Source organism: Aptenodytes forsteri, unplaced genomic scaffold, assembly GCF_000699145.1.
Source record: "Aptenodytes forsteri isolate BGI_AS27 unplaced genomic scaffold, ASM69914v1 Scaffold7, whole genome shotgun sequence".
NCBI lineage: Eukaryota > Metazoa > Chordata > Aves > Sphenisciformes > Spheniscidae > Aptenodytes > Aptenodytes forsteri.
The window spans coordinates 2,429,729-2,450,554 of record NW_008795919.1 but is presented as its reverse complement, the minus strand read 5'-3'; the positions used below and the strand labels follow the sequence as shown (position 1 = coordinate 2,450,554).

Below are 20,826 nucleotides of genomic sequence, written 5' to 3'. Positions count from 1 at the left end.
TGGAGGGGGGGGGAAGAAAAAAAAAAAAGGATGTTGGATTTTATGTAGCTGAAGCAGGCAAGAAGAGCAGAGCCAGCCCTGGCTATCAGCTGCTCGAGGCCGGGGGGGGGAGCTGCTCTGCCATGAATTCTCCTACAGCTCCAGCTCGCTGCCACTCACTGTCCTCCTGCATCCATCTCAAGGCACTTGATAACCATGGGCCAGTATTAAGATCCCTGATGTAAATACGGGGAAACAGAGAGAGGAGGTGACTTTCCCAAAGGGGCTATTTCAACCTCAGAATCTAACATGACCAGCAAACTCTCTTCCTCGCCAGAGAGAGACACGCTCTTCCAAAGGGACATCCAGCACCAAGATCCTGACCAAGTGCTCTCCTGTGTGGTCAGTGGGGACACACACACTCCTGCAAAGGGGAAATGGGAGCAGGAGCCTACCTAAAATGCTATGAATTAGCCCCCAAATTCTTTCTCTGTTGGTGACTGCCGTGGAGTGGGCACCACGGGTTGTGCCCATGGAGCTCCTGACATGTCACGTGTTCAGCTGAACCAGAACAGCGCGGGGTGGGTTTAGTGCTTCTCATGCAGCTTCCATGGGAAATCCTCTTCCCACACCCCTCTATCCCATGGCGCAGACCTGGGGTGCTCAGCAACACCACAGGAGCCCCCCCAGCACTTCCAGGCCAGGTAGTGACAAGCCACGGATGGTCTGGCTCTGACTCCCTCCCCGGTGGCCTGGGAACTGGTGCTCAGGGACTCGTTCCTACTGTGAATCATTGCTGTCAGGTGATACCTCATCCGAGTACATCCTCTCCCAACCTCCCCACACATCCTCTATCTCCTCCCCACCTCCGTGTTTAAAATCCATTCCCCACACACCATTACACCTCTTGGAAATAAATATAGATTTTGGAGCTGAACACAAGGCTCAGGTGGCATTCCAGCACACCAGGGCAATAAAGACTTAGCAGCATTCGTACCTATTCTTGATTACGTGATTTTCCTTAAAAAAGACGCGGTACATCAGAGAATTCCTTACGCTGGGCTAAGGATTCAGGAGGCACAGTTGCCATGACAGCCCCTCGTGCCTGCCAGTCTTGCTGCGCGGTTCCAGCACCCGGCGTTTGCCCCCATCTGCATTATCGCGGAGGCTAAATCACTATCTGAGCTTGTGCCCAGTTTCCCAGCTCCCCCTTGCCAATGGGACTGGGTGGCAGGGTCTTGGTTTACTGCTTTCCACTCACCTTTAAATAAATACAGCCTTGAGAGGGCTCCCACAGCACAAACCCACCCTTTAGAAGCAGGACTGCTTGCATCCCTGTGCAATTTCCAAAGAGACTAAGTGATTCAGGAGCACAGAAAGGATTTTTTTCAAGGCTCTTTGGTCCCTCCCACACTAAACCATCCTGCTTTTCCTTGCGGCTTGGACTGGACAACAATGCAGGCACCACAATGAGATTTTGCCTATGCTGTCTCTGTTCTCTGGCTACTTTCCAGGGAAGTCAATGCAATATTAATCCCCAGTGCTCGGTCTCTTTGGAACATGGGTGAATGTTCAAAGACGCTGAAAGGCTTCATTAGAATAAAGATGGGCATTTTATCAACACAAAGGAACAGGGATGATTGGCGGATTGAGAAGAAGGTGCAATCAGAAAGTGAGCACAGTGAGGGAGACAAAATAGCGCAGAAGCAAAGCCCCCTGGGGCACACTGCCCTGTCCTCCCCTCCACTCCCACGCCTGGAAGGAGCCCCACGCTAAGTATAATATGTCATAAAGATTATGATTAATTAGGAGGAAATGTGGAAAGAACAACTACATGCCTAAATCTTATATGAAGCCAAGAGAAACTGGGCACCACCTGATAGCTAGAGAACTCTCATGCCCCGTTGACACACGAAGACCTAAGAGAGCACTTCCAGAAATACCAAAAGAAATTCCAGTCACTAAAACCCAGCGGGAGCCGTACTCCTGCCAGCCTTTCCAGATTCTTCCAGGCAATAGCTTCTCCCGTCCTTAACTGAGGCTTGGCTGTGTCTTTACTGAGAGTTCAAACACTTCTACAGCTGTGGCCTTTACACAGATCCTTTTTTTCTTCCCTATCGCGAACGCTCCCCAACAGTTACTCCCTTCCCTCCTCACTCATCTATTCCCAAGGACTTGGATATAAGAGGAGCACCCCTCACTGCCTACCTGCAGCTCCAAGCCTGTTCTCAACAGGGATTTGGGGGAATTACAATAGGTTTTTATTTTTACCGCGTTTTCCTCAGTCCTTCCTAGGACTCCCGGATCCTCGTAACGATAGGTTTGCCTGCTCTCACCTTGGCACAGAGGGATCGCTTCGTTCCAGTGGAAGTAGCCCTGAGGGTGCTGGGAGCAGGTGGTGGTGCTGTGGCCAACAAGACGGTAGCCTGTGTCACAGCCAAAGCGGACTGTGCTGCCAGGGTGCAGACCCGTCTGGCTGAGAATCAGCCCATGGGCTGGCGGTTGCGGGAGGCTACAGTAAGGAGCTGGAGAGAAGGGCAGAAGAAAATAAATCAATCACTGAACGTGCAGTATCAAGACAAATTCCCTTCCTGTTCTCAGGAATTACACCGTGCTTACCATAACCTACGGCTGTACAAGAAACAGAGAACTTGTGATGGATAAATACAAAGTCAAAGGAGGAAAGAGTGCAGGGCTACTGTCCAAGTTTCACTCAGCTCTAGAAATAAAGACTAATTTCTGATAATTAAATATTACTTAATTAATTTACTGAGTAAAGTCATTATTTATTTATGACATACTGGCAAGTTCTCAACCCAGTTTTATAACTTCCATTAATTAAGATTTGCTAAGTCCCAAAACACAGTAATTCATTTTAAGGAATTCTCAGCAAACATTCAGTATCCAGCAGCGGTTTTGTGCTGAATAAGCAACCAAGACTCCCCAGTCCCGCTCCTGCGAGAGTAGAGGCAGAACGCCTGAGTAGGAGCACAACGTGTTTTAAACAGTTCACTGCAAACGCTGTAACACGATCGGTCACGTGTAAGTTGTGCCTCATGCACCAAGCAGCTCCTAACACAAGTTCTTCTCTTTTGTGATGTTCATCTTCAAACATCTCAAAATGGCCTCACTGCAAGGACACAATAACTTGGTAACACAGCAGTCTTTACTGTGAATTGCATGGGATGGGTTTCATTCATCCAGAGCCACGTCGTCCATGGTTATATATTCTGGTTCTGATTCTTAAGAATGGTTGAGAAACCAGCCAAAGCTTCAAGGTTTCTCCTGGAAAGAAACCTGCCTTCCCCCAGCCTCACCAGCTCAGAACGAACCCAGCTTTGTGCGCCCTTCCCAGGCCTTGGCAGCTTCTGCCAACACAGATGGCCTATGCCCCACTGCAGCAATTTCGTGGAGATCCTTGGCTGAAGAGATGGCCACGTTCTTGGCAGAGGTATCTAGTCTCTGCTGTGTGCTTACCAGAGTAGCGGATTTTGAAGCCTTTTCTGTTGTAGGCATGATCAGAGGACCAACGGAGATAGACTTTGTTCCCGCTGCTGGTGACGGTCAGAGGGGCAGAGTAGTTCCCACTCAGCGACAGGAGCAGTGGACTTTGGCCAGAGGGACCTGTAAGGACAGAGGGAACGAGGAAAAGTCAGGGCTGGCACACACAAACGGTCACTCGTGGGCCTTATGTGCCAGGGTGTTTCTGCAGAAGGAACAGGCACGTTGTGGAACTGTAGCACAGGAGCTTTCACCATGAGTCCAGCAATGGCAGCTTGTGCTCAGGGGTTTTTGTGAACATGAGTCCTGGTGCAGACACCTGGCTCCTGGGAAATAAAGCCCAGCTGATCGCAGTAAGGCCAGGATTTTGCTCCAAGCAGTGTGCCTTCGGCTCAAGTCCCGACGGGAAACCACAGGAGCATCAGCACAGCACTTGTATTCTGCGTTTGGTTACAAAGCTGCATCGTTGTGAATACTGACAGATCCCCTCTCAGTTCATGAGAACTCATGGGCCTAGAAAATCTGGTCTGCGTGGGCTTCAGGGATGAGAAGTCCCACCTTCTCAGCTCGTCCCTTCCCAGCAACCTCCGCTACAATTTCTCCCAGGAGCTTGCTAACTCCTGCCCCTTGGAAAAATACTTCAGAGTCATCCAAAAATCAAATCATTGATATTTTCTTACCCAGAGAATCAATGAGTCTTAGGAGGAGCTTTCTTTAAGTCCAGCAGAAGGTTATAGGCATAGTGGTGGAAAGCTCTCCCCAGAGTGCTCTGGGAACAGAGATTAACAGCTAACGAAACTCTGCTCTTTCTTTCCTTCCCCCTCAGTTGCTATGCAAGTCAAACTGGTGAATCCCTTACCGTCAAAGATTTCAAACTCATCATATTGCTTCTCGCTCAGGAAGTACTCGATGGTGAGGGAGATGTTATATCCAGGCTCTACCTTCACCACCCAAGAACAGGTCTGAAAGTGAGGGTAACTTCCCAGGAAGCTTTGGCTGAGGATCACACCGGTGGAGTCCGTCATAACCTCGTTCATCGGACAGTGCACTGCAGGGAATGTGAAGGAGAGACAATAGCAAATGAATTTTCCTATTTTGCAGAGGAAGGAAGGAAACACAAGAGACTATGGCCAAAAAGGTCTGTCTTGACGAGCTAGGTTGAGATAGAGCACAACTCCCACCCACATACATCCACTGCACGTCTTGACTCTTGGGGCTCACAGAGAATCCCTAAACCCTGATGTAGGCTCCAAATGAAGCATGCTGCGTTTCCACAAATCTGAGCAATTGCCACATTTAAAGGAAGGGGCAAAAAGCAACAATACAAACAGCTTCAACCGTCTTTGCATTATTTCACATCTCTTTCAAAATTAATGGCGCTGCAACCAAGCAACTATTCTCAAGTTACAAAACACTCCCCGGGAATCCCTGGGAACTTTATTACCTGGGTTAGAACAAGGTGTGGAACTACAGGCTTATCCCAGGTCACCCACGGAGTTGTTAAGTAGGACATAAGAACTCCAATTCCTTTCTCTAATCAGTACAGCCCATTCAGCTTCTGGAAATATTAAATCCAGCTAAAAGCACTACATAAAAAGGCCAGCAAAAACACCCCAGAAGAGGAGGCAAACACACAAAGTGAGCAAGAAGCATTAAAAAGAAAGGGTCCTTTATTTATCCATAATTGTCACTAAAAGCCAGTGCAAACACTGTACTTGTATTAACAGAAAACAGCCAGAACTATCCAGAAAGAACAGTGTATTCTTTCCAAATCCTTAATCCCATCAGTGATTTTTTGACCTCTATAAATTGGTGGCCAGATGTAATTTAAGCAGTCCCTTTACCCCCAGGCTAACAACCATCAGTAAATAATTGAATGACCTCCCTTCCTCTCCTTCAGTTCATGCTATTTTAGAGAGAATAAAGCCATAGAAAAATATCCCATTATATGGTAAAAATGTTCAGATAGGAGGGAATGAAGGAGATGAAATAATCACGGCTGGAGTGAACAAAAGTACCAGCAGGAATCCAGAGGATAAATAAGGTAACACGGAAACATCTTTGGGATCCCTCCTGAGCAGCAGCAAGGTGTACAAACGCAGCGTGCTTGGGGCTTTCATTTTTCTCCCATGTAATACATTCTGTGGCACTAATAGAGAAGCTGTTCCTCGCAGGATTGCCTCGCCGGAGGAGCTCACTTCACTGCAGCCTGCTCTTCCTTTGGCTGTTCATGTATCACTAGCAAACCATCAGCGCAGAATTCCTCCCCCCCTCCCAGGGTAAGGACATTTGGGTGACTGTTTTAATGACTTCGTGAATGCAGTCAGACACACAGCATGTCAGACCTCTGCTCAGTCCCTGTTCAGGAAAGTACAAGCTTAAAGTGCCTTCCTGAACCGGGGGCTTAGGGTATAATCCAGGGGTACCCAATGTGAGGCAAACCCCCTCGGAAGAGGGGCGGAGACCCAGCAAATTCCCCGGACCCAGCAGGGGGTGGAGGAACTTTCCCTATCATTTATCAGAGGGTGGCTGCAATAAGTCACCCAGCAAATCTTTCACCATTATTTGCTCGTTGTTGCTTGAGCCTAGCCAAGGTGCTTGGCCCCGGGACAGGCTGCGAGGTGGGTCAGGAGAACAGCCTTTTCCCTGCACAGAGGTGTCTCGCTACCCTCCTCACAAGGTCTTGATGGGTGGTTCTGCACTACTGGGATCCTGGAGATCTGAGAATTAACCCCAAAGATGCAGTATGTGCAAGGAAACCTCCCCCAGCTGCCATCGAGCTTGCTCCCTCCCTTAGCAAGCCCCCACATTTTGCAGCAGTCTCTGGGTAGGGAAGCTTTGGCTGCCACGTTGGGCACCCCCGGCTTTACCTTCACACATGGGTGGAGGTCCTTCAAACTGGAGATGAGTGCCTAATTTGCAGGTCAGGATTTCATTTCCAATCAGGGTAAAGCCAGGAAGGCATCTGTACCTCACTATGTCACCTACAGACAGAAACAGAAAACACCTTGACTCAAGAGAAGGATCAATTCATTATGGCCGAACCATGGCCTGGGAACAGGGTACCATGGGGTGCAGAGACCTCTCGACCTCTGCTATTGAGCTCTGGCATGACCGTGCAGAAATAAAAGGCATAGAAAGGCATGCCGGAGTCTCAGTTGGGATAAACTGCTGTCATGCCACAGGATTTGTGCAAGCTATTTCAGGTGGAGACTTCCCTCAAAGACAGCAGACAGTGAGAAAAGCTGCTTAAAAAAAAAAGAAAGGCATGCCGGAGTCTCAGTTGGGATAAACTGCTGTCATGCCACAGGATTTGTGCAAGCTATTTCAGGTGGAGACTTCCCTCAAAGACAGCAGACAGTGAGAAAAGCTGCTTTAAAAAAAAAAAAAAAAAAAAAAAAAATCACAGCTACTTCACTGGTTGCAGACATGCTTTAAAATGTGGACGTAACCGTGAACAGCAGCAAAAAATACAAAAAGCACAGTCAATATGGGCAAAAGGTTCTCAGAAAAAAGAATAACGGCCTCTAAGCTTTCACACAATGCTTTGTTTGAAACACCTGAAAACTATTATTGTGGCAAAGATTTCTGAATGTTTCCAAACAAGCTCGGGGCTTTCACAAAAGCCAAACCACTTCTTCTGTATTAACAGAGAGGAAAAGCCTTGGGACAATTGGGTCAGTTTGACTCCCTGTGAACGCTGGGTGTTGAGCAAGGTCACGCACAGCTCCCCATGCCACACGCAATTACACATGTGAAGAGGTCTCCTGAAGCTCCAGATATGGGGTGACAACACACGTGTGTCTTCCTGCAGGCATTCCCAGCACGGGGGGCGGGGGGGTGTGGGCCGGGCTGGAAGGAGGGCCAAGAGGACCGGGAGAGGCTACCTATGTTAAATTCTTCATTCTCAGTGATGATTTCTGCGTTGGGAACGATGGTCGGAGGCTGACATCTGAAGAGCTGGTAGGCTGAAAGAGCAAAGGAAGAGTAGCAGATGTTAAGCTGGGGGTGAAGGCAGCCACGGCCGTCTTGGTGCTAAGCACAACAGACATCAGAGCAAATCCTCCCTCTCCGCAAGCAGAAGGAATTGGCAAAAGTGCAACCACAGCCCTTTCCCCCTCCAAACCCTACAGAGATGGCTCCAGGTATTTGTGCCCCAAAGCAGCTTCCTCCAGTTTCTTACACCTAATAGGAAACAGTTTTTTGTCAGTCTGTGGAGATGCAGGTGCCCGGCAGTGTCAGTCTTTTGGGTGAAGACTGAAGGATGACTGACGGATGCGGACGTGAGGCAACGTTACCGGCACCTTCTGGGATACTAAGAGAGATCATCTTGGTGACCTCAGTGGAATTAGGTCAATCACACGTGAGGGAGAGTCTCAGACTGCTCCAGCACCAAGTAAATGACAATAATTACTCAGAGAATTTCATCCTTACTGCCTGTCTTTGAACAGAGATCGCAGAACTCACTAATTTACTTGTAACTTGGAATTATTAATTAATTTTTTCTGCAAATAATTCCAGGATTGCTAATGTTTTCAACTGCAAATCCTATATGTAGCTTGCAGTTCACAAAGTAACCTACGCAAGGTTGATGTCAGGGCCTCACAGAAGGCAAAACAGGGCAGACCTGGTACTCTTTGCCCAATTACGTGCTTTTTCAGGGATACCACATCGCTAAAAGGGAAGAAAATCCAGTTGATGAGCAGAAACAATTCCTTATGGCTCACACACCTGACCAAATACATTGCAAATAGCAAATTTTCCACCAAAAATTAAAGATCAGCTAACACCAAGCAAAACAAATGCACTGCTTACAAACACGTGGGTGCATAAGGCTTGAGCACTGTGCCTCTTATGAAAATAAACACACAAGAGCTGTGAGCACGGTTAAATTGAAAATATGGTACTGGGAACTAAATGAATATTAATGAAAGACATTTTCTGCTATTTGCTCAGCACTTCTCTGCATCTTTGCTCCCCCTGCACCTGACCCTGGACAAGCGTAACTTCCTCTTAAATTTATAGCAGCCCTTTAATTTAAGACACTGCAGCTCAAGCTGCCACTGAACATTAATTCTTACTAACTCCACGATGTTGAACTGCCAGCAAGGCTGGCAGTCCTGGCAGCAACCTTAATGAGGTTTATAGTGATGCTTAAGTACACACGTACAGAAGTAGATGCCCCATCGTCTTGCCCAAATTTCCTTACCTCCTAACCCAGGGTAGGATACTACTTTCCCAAAAGGGGTGTGGAAAAACGTGACGTTTGGAGGTCCGGGGAATGGGCTGGAGGGAATGCAGGGGCTTCTGGTTAACACGAGGGACAGGCTTACGTATCCCATGTGTGCAAGGGGGAGGAAAAAACAAACACATGCTACTACAGTGAGCTAAACTCAACCCAGGGGGGGATCAAAGGAGCCAGCTCTGTAATTCGGACAGCCAGCACCTTTGCAATCCACCACAGCAGCACAGAGAATGGATGAGCAAAGGTGCCGGGAGAGCCCGCACGTGGGATGGGAGAGGAGCGGGAGACGGGAGGCAGCAGGGGAGAACCCTTCTGCTACACAGCAAAGAGCCATCCCAGGAGGGAAGACGCTTATTTGCAATCTTTTAAACAGATGTTTGACAGCGAGGGAAGAAGGAAAGGAAACTGTAACAAAAACTTAAATTAAATGCTATTTAAAACGTGCTTGACAGCATCTATCGAAGTGGAAAGATAACCCAGCATTTACAGCATTAATCTCCTCTCCTTAATGGGCCATATTTCAATACAGAGATGTGATTAAGATGGCTTCAGCATATGGTGATACAGCACCGGTAAAGCTCCTTTCAACAGAACGTCCATTTGTTCTCACCAGGACAAAACAGAGTCCCGTCCTTGAAACCACACTGGGACTCCCCTGAGTTACCGTGCCATAAAACCCTTTCCCATCACGTTCACACATCAGTTTGTGCTGGCACCTGAACTAACCCATTTAATAATAGGTGCACCATCATCATTTTTCAAGGGATGCTATTGAATCTTTAAGCTCTGTGAATCATCCTTTTGTTTCCCTTCCTCCACCCTAAGGAAACGTTTCTTTGCAGGCATTTAAAAGGGCAATGGTTCTCTGGCACGGCGCTGATCATCACTGTATGAGAAAAGACAATTTAAAGCTGAAGGAGGACGTCTCCTATGTCCTAGATCTGCCAGCATGCAGAGCAGAAATGAAAACATACATTGCTGTAGATCCCGAGGAAACTGCATTTCCTGTAGTTACACCCCAAAGGGCGATGCCAAAGATTTAACTGACTGCACTGCCTGAGCCTGGTGTGAAAACTTCCCCCCTTTCTCCTGCACCTTTCTCGGTGTGCAAGGCACCACACGCAGAACGAGAGCCTGGGAAAGGGGGAAGAATCTCACCCTGGAGGTAACCACCTCGATCACTTACATCTTTGGGGTTAGGCTTTATACTAAAGTCCCATGTATAAAGGGAGCAATAAGCCAGTAAATGACACTAATAAAAGGCCAAGCAGTTGCCAGAGTGCCCAGCTAGTTAACAGGTTATAAATGACTGCTGGCCTGCACCAATTCCTGCCAGCACCAACCCAAGACCTCTCATGCCTGCGAGTGGCTTTATACCCCACATAAACCACGAGCTAAAAAAACATCAGTATAAAGTGCTATCAAGATCAGAGAACAGCAACATATGCTGATGGGCTCTAACCATAGCAATGATAGTATCTAATTCATATTACAAAAGGAAGCATTTGCTGAACTGCAGCAGTGTTTACATACTGCTCATTTCTGAGCCAAACTGCCTAAACCATAATTTTTTGCATAACTGTTATATACGCACCATTGTCTAGTAATATAAATCTTACAGTGTTTTGCAGCAGAAAACCAATTCCTCCGAAGCCTAGCAAACATTCTTTAAATTCAGCCTATCCGTATAATACTTGCCTTTTGGAACTGAGTATAAGCTAAGACATTCTGCACAGATTCATCATGTAATTCATGTAAGACTTTGTTGACGTTGTTGCCAGCAAATTACTGAAGCAAGGGGTCTCCTCCATTTGCACTTTCCAAAACCCCAGTACTGCCATAGGAACTTGTTAGCTAATTCAATTTACAGTTGGGCTCTTGTTTAGCAGTGGAGAGCAAATGCTCTCATTTCAATGTAATACTCATCACCTCCCTTGCATGAACTGCACTCACACCAAGGAATCCCCAGGTAATTCAGGGATTTACAGGAACCCTTCTTCTCCCCAGAGAAATGAAGTCACCTCTTAGCTGGAACATAGCTGCCATTTAAAACAGGCCACCAAGATGACCCAACTGGTTTAGCATAGCATTGGAAAGACAATACCGCATCCAGCCAACACTGCAGGGAAGGTGAGTTTTAGGTAAACAAAGTGGAGCTACCCATAATGGGATCTGCCATGGAGAGGACAATATTTACAGGCATCACCTTGAGAGAGGCGGAGGGTTGGCATGGCTGTTAGTTTGCAGGCACTTGATCTGTGCTTGAATTATCACAACGTTACAGACAGATTTCCACATCTGCACAGACTGTGACCACTTGCCAGCACTCGATTGCATAAGAGACCTTCAATCTCAAACCTGTGAAAACTGGGCCCTTTGTGGAAGATTTCAGGTAAAAGTGTATTTTTTCACATCTTCTCCTCCCCAGAACTAGTCCTCTCCACAATAAGCCACAACTGATCCATGCCCCTCCGCATCCTGTAGGCAGGTATAAAGCATGTGTTGCTCAGTAAGCAATACAGACCGTAAAAATAAATGGCAAAAATCCCTCCGTTGGCGGCATCACTGTGGAATTTCATCAGGACCTGATTGGAAGAGCTTTGGGCTGATTTCTTAGCAGAGTTGCCAGTGAACACACCAAGCTGTGGGGCTGTTTGCTGTGGACCATCCCTAAAATCATGTCAGAAACACAAGAAAAGAGCATTATTACATGTCTTTAATCCTAGGCAACAACCAACCTCCTACCCTGCACGCACAGGAACTCCTTCCTGCTCTTCCCTCCTTGTCCTCCCTTTTCTACATCTAAATATAGCCTCAGCAGCTCCCCAGGCAGCTGACCTGGACCCCCAGTCCCCTTCCTCGCTCCACTATAACCAGGACAATTTTCTCTGGCAGTGCAGTGCTCACGCAGTAGAGAATTACAAACATGAACTGCATTTTTAACCTCAGAACTTGAAGAATTAGGGCCAGTTTTCCAAGGGAGTTTCACTCCCTGTTTGCACAGCAGGCGCTGACTGAGATATTTTGAAAGTCAGATGTTGATTGAGTGCTATGAGCTCAAGAATTTGGCCACAAGCTCTTTAGCCAGCGCAGCTATGTGTGCTCCCTTGGCTGACTGAAGTTGGTAATATGCCATTTCTCTTCCCTTCTCCAAATAGGAAAGGAAGATCCCAGCCTGCAAGGCTCCTGGGGCGAAGGAATCGGTGCCACTTCATTAACCGCAGCAGAGTTGCGCCCATTTTACATCAGAGGTCACAGTTCCCAGTTGCTGCTATTTAAAAGGCAGCTGGGGGTCACAGCCAGCTCTGGTGCCTAACACCATCCTAGCATTGCCTTTGCGGTCTGGGAGATCAGCTGGGATTGTAGGGCTGCGTATCTCCGATTGCAAAAGAAAAACCAAAAGAGGACATTGGTAAATGTAAATGATTTACCAATGGCTTTTTCTTCATTCAGCCTCTCTCCATAGACAGGTAGCCATAGATAAAGTGCAAAAGAAAAAAAAAAGCGTCCCAGAAAATGTCTGTCAGAGAAATCAGAAGCAAAAGGCAATTCCTATTATGCGAGTCCAAACAAGATTCATTTTAACTAAATTCAGCTTGAGATAAAGACCCCGTTTACCATTCATAAAGTCTCCTCTGTAAAGTGCCTTAGGCTTCCCAAGAGATGTTTCCTTATTCCATTCAGCAGAGCATTTCAGAGATGAAGGGACAGGCTGATGAAAGCATCCAGCAGGACGAGCCGGGCTCTGCTGCCGAACACCCTCCCGCCGCAGCTGGGATGCTGGTCTGCCTCCCCCCCGGCAGCTCAGCCCCTACTCATGGTAATCGTGGCAGACCAGTGGGACAGTGACTGCTAATCCCAGGCACTGCAGGGGTCTGACCTGCTTCATTTTTAACTGCTGATGATCACAGAAATTAATGGCAAGAAAGACCTATAAGGTCTTACAGGCACTGCTACGTGGCCAAGGGTGGGACTAGTCCTTGTGAGCTGCGCAACACCGAGGCAAAAGCACCATGAAAGCTAAGGATTCCTGTACAGACTCCCCTCTAGACCCAAAGGATGATATTTCCATCACTTGGCACGAGCAGCCTAGTCATTCAGCGATCATTCCCTTCACTGACCTCGCACTCCCTCTGCCTGCATTTTTCAGGAACGTAGCATTAAGAGTGTTTGGACACAGTCACCTCGTCCAATTTGCTAGCCCCTTGCAGCACATAGTCTTCAATCTCAAGGCCCTGTCAAGCAAGCGGAGTTTAAAAGATTCCAAATCCTCATCCCAGTGTCCCCAGAGGATACTCCTACTCAGACACAGCACTAGCCACGCACCATGGCAATGGGTGCTCTATTTATCAGCAAGAACATCTTTCTGAAATGGAGCCTTAGTCAGTCTAAGTCAGACCAGTCAGTCCTGTACCCACCAAACAGTGATGAAATCGTTGTAGGGCTCTGTTTGCAGCAGGGTGAAGTTGAGGTGGATTCCATATCCCACCGGCACTGTGAGAAGCCAAGTGCAGTCCTGGGAATTGGGGTACTGGTTGGGGAAGCCAGGAGAGTAAACTGTACCATTTTGGGTGGTGACGTTCCCCCCACAAGGCACTGCAGGTAATCAAACAGAAACACAAACCTAATGAAGAAATATCCCCCAAAACAATAACTTTTAAAGATCCTCTATTTCCCATTTTTCTTTCCTTTATTTTGTATAAAAAGAAAGAAATTCTGGAGGATCCAGACCCAAAACCTTGGCCTAGCTTGCCTTGAATAATTCATATCTGTCACAACTACGTCTAACATTTTCAACTTAATTCCATTACACTAAATTTATTAAGTGCTTCAGAGCTGGAAGGAGACTGTCAGGGTGTTTTGTACAGATGTGATAGCCAGGTGCACAAATAAACTCTATCTTATGCCCTAGTAAGAGTCTTTGGGCTCCACCGGCTGTCCGCACTCATGCATGGAACATACAGCTCCTGACAAGATCACACCAGTGGGCAAATCTATCCACTTGTTCATACAGCATGGCCTGGACCAGAACCACCGAGCAGCTGGCTTTTCGGAGAGTACATCTGAGCAGGGGGGAAATGATGATTTGTATGACAGCAGCATCCAATTCATTAATCAAGACGACAGTTCTATTGCACTAGGTATCTTCCAGGTCCAAATGAACTTGCAAACTAAAGAGAGGCAATTAGAAACAGCCTGGGCAGCAAAAAAGAGGGAGAGAAAGATGACATCCCGCTGAAGGCAATGCAGGAGGGCCACAGCAGGTCCCTAGGTTTGAAAGTCCCATGTACAAGCATCAGCTTCTGGACCTCAGTGGCATGGAAGTTCAGCTGAAATGATGGTAACATCTGCAGCGTGTTACTGATGACCTGCAACAACTGAAGGCACAGGGATAAGTGCAGACAGTGTCATCTGCCTGAGCCAGCTCTGTTCTAGAAGCCACGTAGCTCTATTAATGCAATCCTTGGCTTAGGCTAACACATTCTCCCTCCCAACACAATTTATTAGTTCAAGCTCAGTGCTGAACACTCTTTTTCGTACCGGAGTAGCTCCACAGACTTCTACCGCCCTGGCCCTGACTTGATGTTCCAGATGTGAGGTTAGAGCCAAGCTCCATACATCCCCTGCCTGGTTCTGCTCTGCTGACTCACGTGGTCTGTCAAGCTAAGAAAAGCATGTGTATTTATGTAACTCCATACGCTGATTTTCTGAAACAAACACCCAAGGAACCTTGGGGGCCAAGTTCCTTTCTGCCCTGCAAAGCAGCAGGCAGCCTGCTGATCACTGGAAAAACCTCCCTGGAGTGGTGCTGGAAACCTCGGCTTCTGTGCATTTATTTTAGAATTACAGCTTCTCTTTTAATTAAAAGGGCTTTCAGCTGTGACCTGCGTGGGAAAGGTGAGGTGGTTAGCCTAAGGCAGCAAGTCCTCACTGCTTGCTGCTATGCAAAAAAGGACCATTTAAGGAAACAGCTAGAAAAGGAAAGTTCTGCATTGACTTTAACAAGCACTAACAGCCCACCAGATGTGCACATGGAGAAAAACAGCAAACGGTCCAAAACGTACCTAACCCCTCACCCCTCTGTGCTATCGGAAGTGCTGCAGAACAAGAAAGCTACTTAAAAAACACAATAAAGAAGGAAGAACTGGATGGTTGTAGCTGACAGAGCTGATGCCTGAGGTAGGTAAGGGCATAATCCTGCTACCACCAGCGCCCCCCACCCTACCAGCAGCACCCAGCTGAGCACTGGACAGTTTCTCAGCTAACACTCATCTCTGTTGCATTGCTGGGGTCAGTGAAAGAGCAGCTGAGGATTTGGTTCTTTATGCTTTGTGTTCTCTGGGGTTCAAGGACTTAAAAAAGGAAAAATATCACCTCCCCCTCCCTTTCCCCAGTGCACAGTTCTTGCAGACCAAGTGCTGTAAAGAGGCTGGGATAAAGGTCAGTGCTCCTGGGAAATGCAGTGGGAAATCTTCAATAAGCAGTCTTGAACTTCTTAAGGGTTCATATGAAAACCTTCTAAAGTAAACCCTACAAAACTCAGTCCATTGACCCAAAGGATGAAAGGCTGAAACAGCCCTATTGGGGTTTGAAAAGACAATTTGGACATTTGAGCTTCAATGCCTAGAACATAAATCCACTCCTTCAGCCTGCAGGGTCCTCCTAGCATACATAGTCTTCAGAAACGAGACCAGGCAAGGTTACTGAAGAACTCTCATCTGGATCATTTTGGGGATGCCATCATCGCCACGCTAAGGAGACTAGATAGGGACACAATCTTCCCACACTAAGAGCCCCCAGAGCTGCAAGGGTCTTTTACCAGGGACTGTTTTTATTTACCAATGCTAAATCAATGGAAGCTGAACATTGTTGAAGAAATAAAGCAGACAAGAATAATTATTACAATCACCCTGGACTGCTTCATTCTTAAAGCACAGCTCCCACTGGCATCAGCAGTGAGACTGACAGCTAGAGACAGTCCTCACCCATAGCATGACATTCAAACACATCATCTCAAAAGGTGCACCTTGGTTTTGAACTGCTCAAAATGTTCGTTTTGACTAGGCTGAAATATGTTGAACATCAACTCACTGAGAACATGCTTCAACACCTCAGGGGTTGAGGCTTTATTCAAAGTGCGCATTCCCAGCCTGCCTCCAGTGATGCTTTTGTTTCCAGAGAAACTTTCAGCACAATTACAAAATGACGATTCAAAAGGAGGCCAAGAACAGAGAGCCGAAGCCTTTTCTCTGCCCAGAAATGCCCGTCTGGGTGCTCTCAGGGTGACGCCAAAGCCATACCTTCACACCTGGGCAACGGGTGGTCCCAGTTCCTGTTGGTGCCATGCTGACAGGTCAGGACGGGGTGGCCGATCAGCTGGTAGCCAGGCAGACACTCAAAAGAGATGGACTGTCCAACATTGTAACCTGCTCCTCTTACAACACCATTAGCAAAAGGTTCAGGGTCAGGGCATTCCTGCAGCTCGTAGGCTGAAAAAAAAAAAAACCCCAAACAAAACCCAAAAAACTAAGAAAAAAAAAAACAACCCCAAACAAAACCCAAAAAACTAGTAAGAAAGAATGTTTCATACTTCATATTTTCATACAGTACACCGACCACGCTGCTTGGCTACTTCCTCCTCATACAATGATTTAATTGAAGGAGATAAACGTTAATGAACCATGCACACATCTGCATGCAGGCTGAGGGAAAATCCTGCTGCTGCTTTGTGATAGCCTCAGACACGAGCACTGGGGTCTGCCCTGGTCCGCTGGAGTCTCACAGCCTGTATTCACAGAGTCACCCCGCACTTCACTTCTAATTGGGAAATCTGCCTTGTTTTTCAACAAAACATGGACAACCCTGATGATGAATGCGAGTCAACTGGTTAACATGTTCCACCTGGCATTATAAATTATTGGTCAGCCTTGCTAGAGCTAATTTGCATAGTAATTTCCATGAGATTACCCAGAGTGCCTCACAGAGCACATTCCTTCCTAAATTGTGCACTAGCGCATGAATTATATGGTGCATGAACAGGACAGCCAAGACAAAATTAATGTTTTCAATTAAGTATGAGTAGCAGCTTTTATTGCTATTTCTGGGGAGTCAGCCCTTTGTCAGTCCTTGGCTGTATCACATGGTTGGAGACACATGCTCCATCCTTCCCACTTCTCAGATCTCTCTCCCAGCTGCTGCATAGCAAAGCCCTTCCTAATTGTATTCAGTACGAAGTACACGATCTGCCCTGGGCATCCTTTGTCCCTTCATATTCCCATATGCCAGGGACAGGTGGACAGAGGAGACCAAAGGGGTTTTGCAAAGACACTCATCCAGGTAGAGCGGTGGATCAGGCAGGGCCAAAAGTTCCTTTCAACAGGGCAAAGACTCACACGGGCAGCCCCAGTCCAGCACCTTCACAGAGCAGCAAAACCAGTAAGAGGAGGAGCACTTCCAGGGGCCTCGCTCGCTGGCTTCAGAGACCGAGGCGACTGCTGCTCAGAGGACATCACATTCAAGACTGGGGAGCTGCCTGAGGACTCAAGCTGGGCAAGAAGGTAGGCACCTCCATTCTCCCATCATCTCAAAAAAACTGCACTGAGGGCATCTTTTGATTTTAATAACTTATTTCACTACTTTTACTCCAGGTATCCATGCCAGCCTCGTTGTTATGTTATTTGGCTATTTACCCAGTTCCCTCCACCAGCCTGCCCCACCACAAGGCTAGGCTGCAGCTAAGGATGCGTTTGGACTTCAGCTGAGACTGAAAAGCAGCTGCAAAATTCCAGAGCAAACTCATGGCTGCTGAGGACTCTTCTCATTGCACATGACAGCCAACAGAGCCAAGATGTAAGGGAATCTGGCTGGAATTAATTTAAAGGCTGTCACTGTCACAAAGCACTCTAGGAACATTTGTTTTTTGCCATAGGCATAAGTCTGGGTGAACAGATCCCAGTCACTAGGATTAAGCATGGCCTTCATGTAACACCTTTCCACTCATTTGGATTAAGTCTTGATGGAATTAACTCAACAAAATAGCAACAACCGTGACGCCTATCCTCTCTCCCCCGCCCTCACCATTAGCACCCAGGGACAGGATTGTCCCACTGCTGCTTGTTCGCTGGCCTCCCTACCTTGGTATTCCAGCTTGAAGCCTGGCTTGTTCTGCGAGTGGTCGCTGTGGAAGTACACTGTGGTTTCATGAGATGTCGACAGGAGGGAGCCTGGGATTTCTGTGCCGCTGAACCGCCCGATGACGTTACTGGTGTCGTACGGCCCGTTGCGGATTTCGACAAAGTCGTGGTTCGGCTCAGTGGAGAAGTTTAGGAACTGGATGTGAGCACCTGGAGAGGAGGAATGAACAGTCTGCCTCTAAAGCTATACCCAAAAAGCTATAGCGCCCAGCGATGCCCAGTATAGCCTGGCCAGTCAGCAGGAGTACATTTACTGTGTTGGAGGTAGAGGGTGCCTGTAGGTATATGGGTCCTGCTAGCTTCAGACAAGCTCAGGCTATTAACGCCCGTAGTTTCATGCTGCTGGAGTGCTCGCCGCTCCCTCTGCCTGACACCAGAGAAATTAGGAAGGCAAGCACAGAGCTACAAGGATCACCCCTCGCCAAACTGAGTGTAGCCAGCTCAGATGGCAGGCCAGGCTGAGCCGGGTGTTTCTTTTCCCCAGCAGCACACGGCAGCTACACCAGGAGGAGGAGAGTGAATTCAGGAACCCCCGAGAGTCAGCACTCCTTCCAGGCATGCAATACTTCCACCTCCTGGCAATTAGGCACCCTGATGGGGCTGGCCTGGAGAAGAGCTGAGCTGGAGGTGTGCAAATTTCTCTCTTACTAATGGCTGGGGAGATCCTCATTTTGAATGGGCTGATGCCTGCATGAACTCAAGCTGAGACAGGATATAATCCGACACAAGCTTTGGTCACTTGTTATGTTTATAAAGGTTGATGCAACTGGTGATGTTCTAAGGCTTTTACAAACGTGAGTAGTTCAAGACGGGGAAGTACACAAGCACACTAAGGGAGGACATTACAGCTGATTCAGAGGCGTGCCCACAAATCCTTATCAACCTGTCACACTCCACGGTGACCTGTAATCACCTGTTGAAAAAATATCATTTCATAGCACCATATAAATGCATCTTTAATGGAAAGTGTGATCAGGAGGTCAAACAACAGAGTTTCTGTAACTCATCTTGGCAAACAATGCATCTAGCACTGACCATGCACTGACCGAACAGGGTCGGTATCTTCCTATCATCTCTTCTGTGATAGCATCAAAACAAAACCAGCTGTCTCACCAAACCCCACTGGCAGCAATATCCTCCACGTGCAGTCCAGGTTGCTTGGATAGTTTCCTGGGAACCCTGGGCTCAGGAGCACTCCTTCCAACTCTTCTGCGGTTCCTCCACATTGGGCTGTAAAATCAACAGTGTTAATGGTCAGGATCACTTACAGGTGTCTCTGGATGATGGCCATGGCCAGCCAGCCGTGTGGGAAATAAAGAAATTAAAAACTAAGACGACAAAAAGGAAAGCCTGCTATGGAACTAGCACAAAGTTTGCCAGGCACTGCATGGACGCATTACTAATGCATGTGCCTTTCTCCTGCCCTCTGGAGATAAAAGCCTGGACCAGAGATCCAGTTTTGGCAATCACAGTGGGAGGGACAGATCTGAGCTGCAAGAGGAGAGACAGACACTCTGTTCCGTCCGTAGACATTGTAACAGCGCACATCATGCACACAGCACTCGTTTGAATTTTTAACCACCTAAAAAAAAATTACTGCGAAGAAACAGACTGATCTTATTTTGACTCCAGGTACTGCTACTTCTTTTTCTGGTTAACTGATCTACCTTGACTGCTATACTTGTCAATCTCTGGGCAATTACTGATAAATATAGAACAGCGTGTTTGCACACTGACTGAAGTAAATTCCCTACCAAGAAGCGATTCAAAGATGACAGCACAAAATATGTTTACAAAAGGCATCACATGAAATTTATGCATAGATAGCATCTTCTCATGCTTATCTGGATGACCTCTACCTTGCTACGGCAATACCATCCAGCCAAATACACCCAGGTATACTCCTAACACGTTCTGGCAGCGCAGGTACAGATCCCCTTTGTCCTATACCTCGTTACATGTGTACTTGCTAACAACAAGGTTTCTCCCAGAAGATTTCTCTTTCTTTTTCCTCTTAATGGCTCTTTAACAGAACTACTTCTAAATTATTTAGAAGTCAAGCATCTGGATGAAGTAGACCAAAAGAAAATCAGCATGCTTCGCCAGGGAAGCAAGCTGTTCTCCGAGTAGGGGAACAACCAAAGCCTGGGTTCTCGTGCGGCTGGCAGCCGGCGGTGCTCTGGACAGGGTTTAGAGACATCGGTGCATAATTAGCACAGGACAACGAGCCTCAGGACTGTCAGCATGGGGTGCTGCGGCATCCCCATAAAAGAGGACGGTCATTCACAGTGATCTGCACTTGGCCGCAGAGACGCGTTTATGCCTCTCTGAAGCTGGATGACCTTTTTCAGTCAAGAGTGATGCAAGCTGAGGGATATGAACACAAGTGGATGGGCGTTCGTGCCACTGCACTTGGTCATGACTGTCCAAAACCAGACAATCTGAATTAAACTGCCCTAGTGTTTACACCGTGATAGTGCCTAGTAGGCACAGCCCAACCAGGCAAAATCCTATGACAACTAAAAGAAGAAAACTTGAAACTTGTAGTGGCTCAGCTAGTCATCAGCTAGATGATAATATTGGGATCCCTCCTCCATGCTGGGATCCCCCAACACTAATGCTGAGCTGAAAGGCTTCTGATTTCTTTCAGAGCAACTCCCCTGGGTATGAGCCCTTTAGCTCAGTCATTCTGCTGTAAATGTCTCTGTATTTATTCCTGGCCTGCAGATCATCGGATAAAACTGTTAGCTCTTATAATTACTTTAAAGCAAAATGATGTAAGCTAGAACAGCAGGAGCCTGAAATAACTGTTAACTAAAGCTATTAAATGCATAAATGAATGTCTCAAAGCTGTAAAACGTGCAATATGAATATTAAACATCTAGATTTGCTAAAAGCAAAATAATG

At 47.2% G+C, this 20,826-nt stretch overlaps 1 protein-coding gene across 1 annotated transcript in view; it reads right to left on the bottom strand.

Annotated features, from left to right (window-relative positions):
• CSMD2 (CUB and Sushi multiple domains 2) overlaps nucleotides 1-20,826 on the bottom strand; it is a 310,684-nt gene that overhangs the window by 38,016 nt on the left and 251,842 nt on the right. The window contains exons 40-49 of the mRNA XM_009284828.2: nucleotides 19,033-19,149; nucleotides 17,860-18,069; nucleotides 16,027-16,215; nucleotides 13,144-13,321; nucleotides 11,250-11,395; nucleotides 7,368-7,448; nucleotides 6,351-6,464; nucleotides 4,340-4,528; nucleotides 3,457-3,603; nucleotides 2,316-2,504 (exon numbers count right to left, since the gene is read on the bottom strand). Of these exons, the coding sequence (XP_009283103.2) occupies nucleotides 2,316-2,504; nucleotides 3,457-3,603; nucleotides 4,340-4,528; nucleotides 6,351-6,464; nucleotides 7,368-7,448; nucleotides 11,250-11,395; nucleotides 13,144-13,321; nucleotides 16,027-16,215; nucleotides 17,860-18,069; nucleotides 19,033-19,149 (1,560 nt within the window). The remainder of the gene's footprint in view (nucleotides 1-2,315; nucleotides 2,505-3,456; nucleotides 3,604-4,339; nucleotides 4,529-6,350; nucleotides 6,465-7,367; nucleotides 7,449-11,249; nucleotides 11,396-13,143; nucleotides 13,322-16,026; nucleotides 16,216-17,859; nucleotides 18,070-19,032; nucleotides 19,150-20,826) is intronic.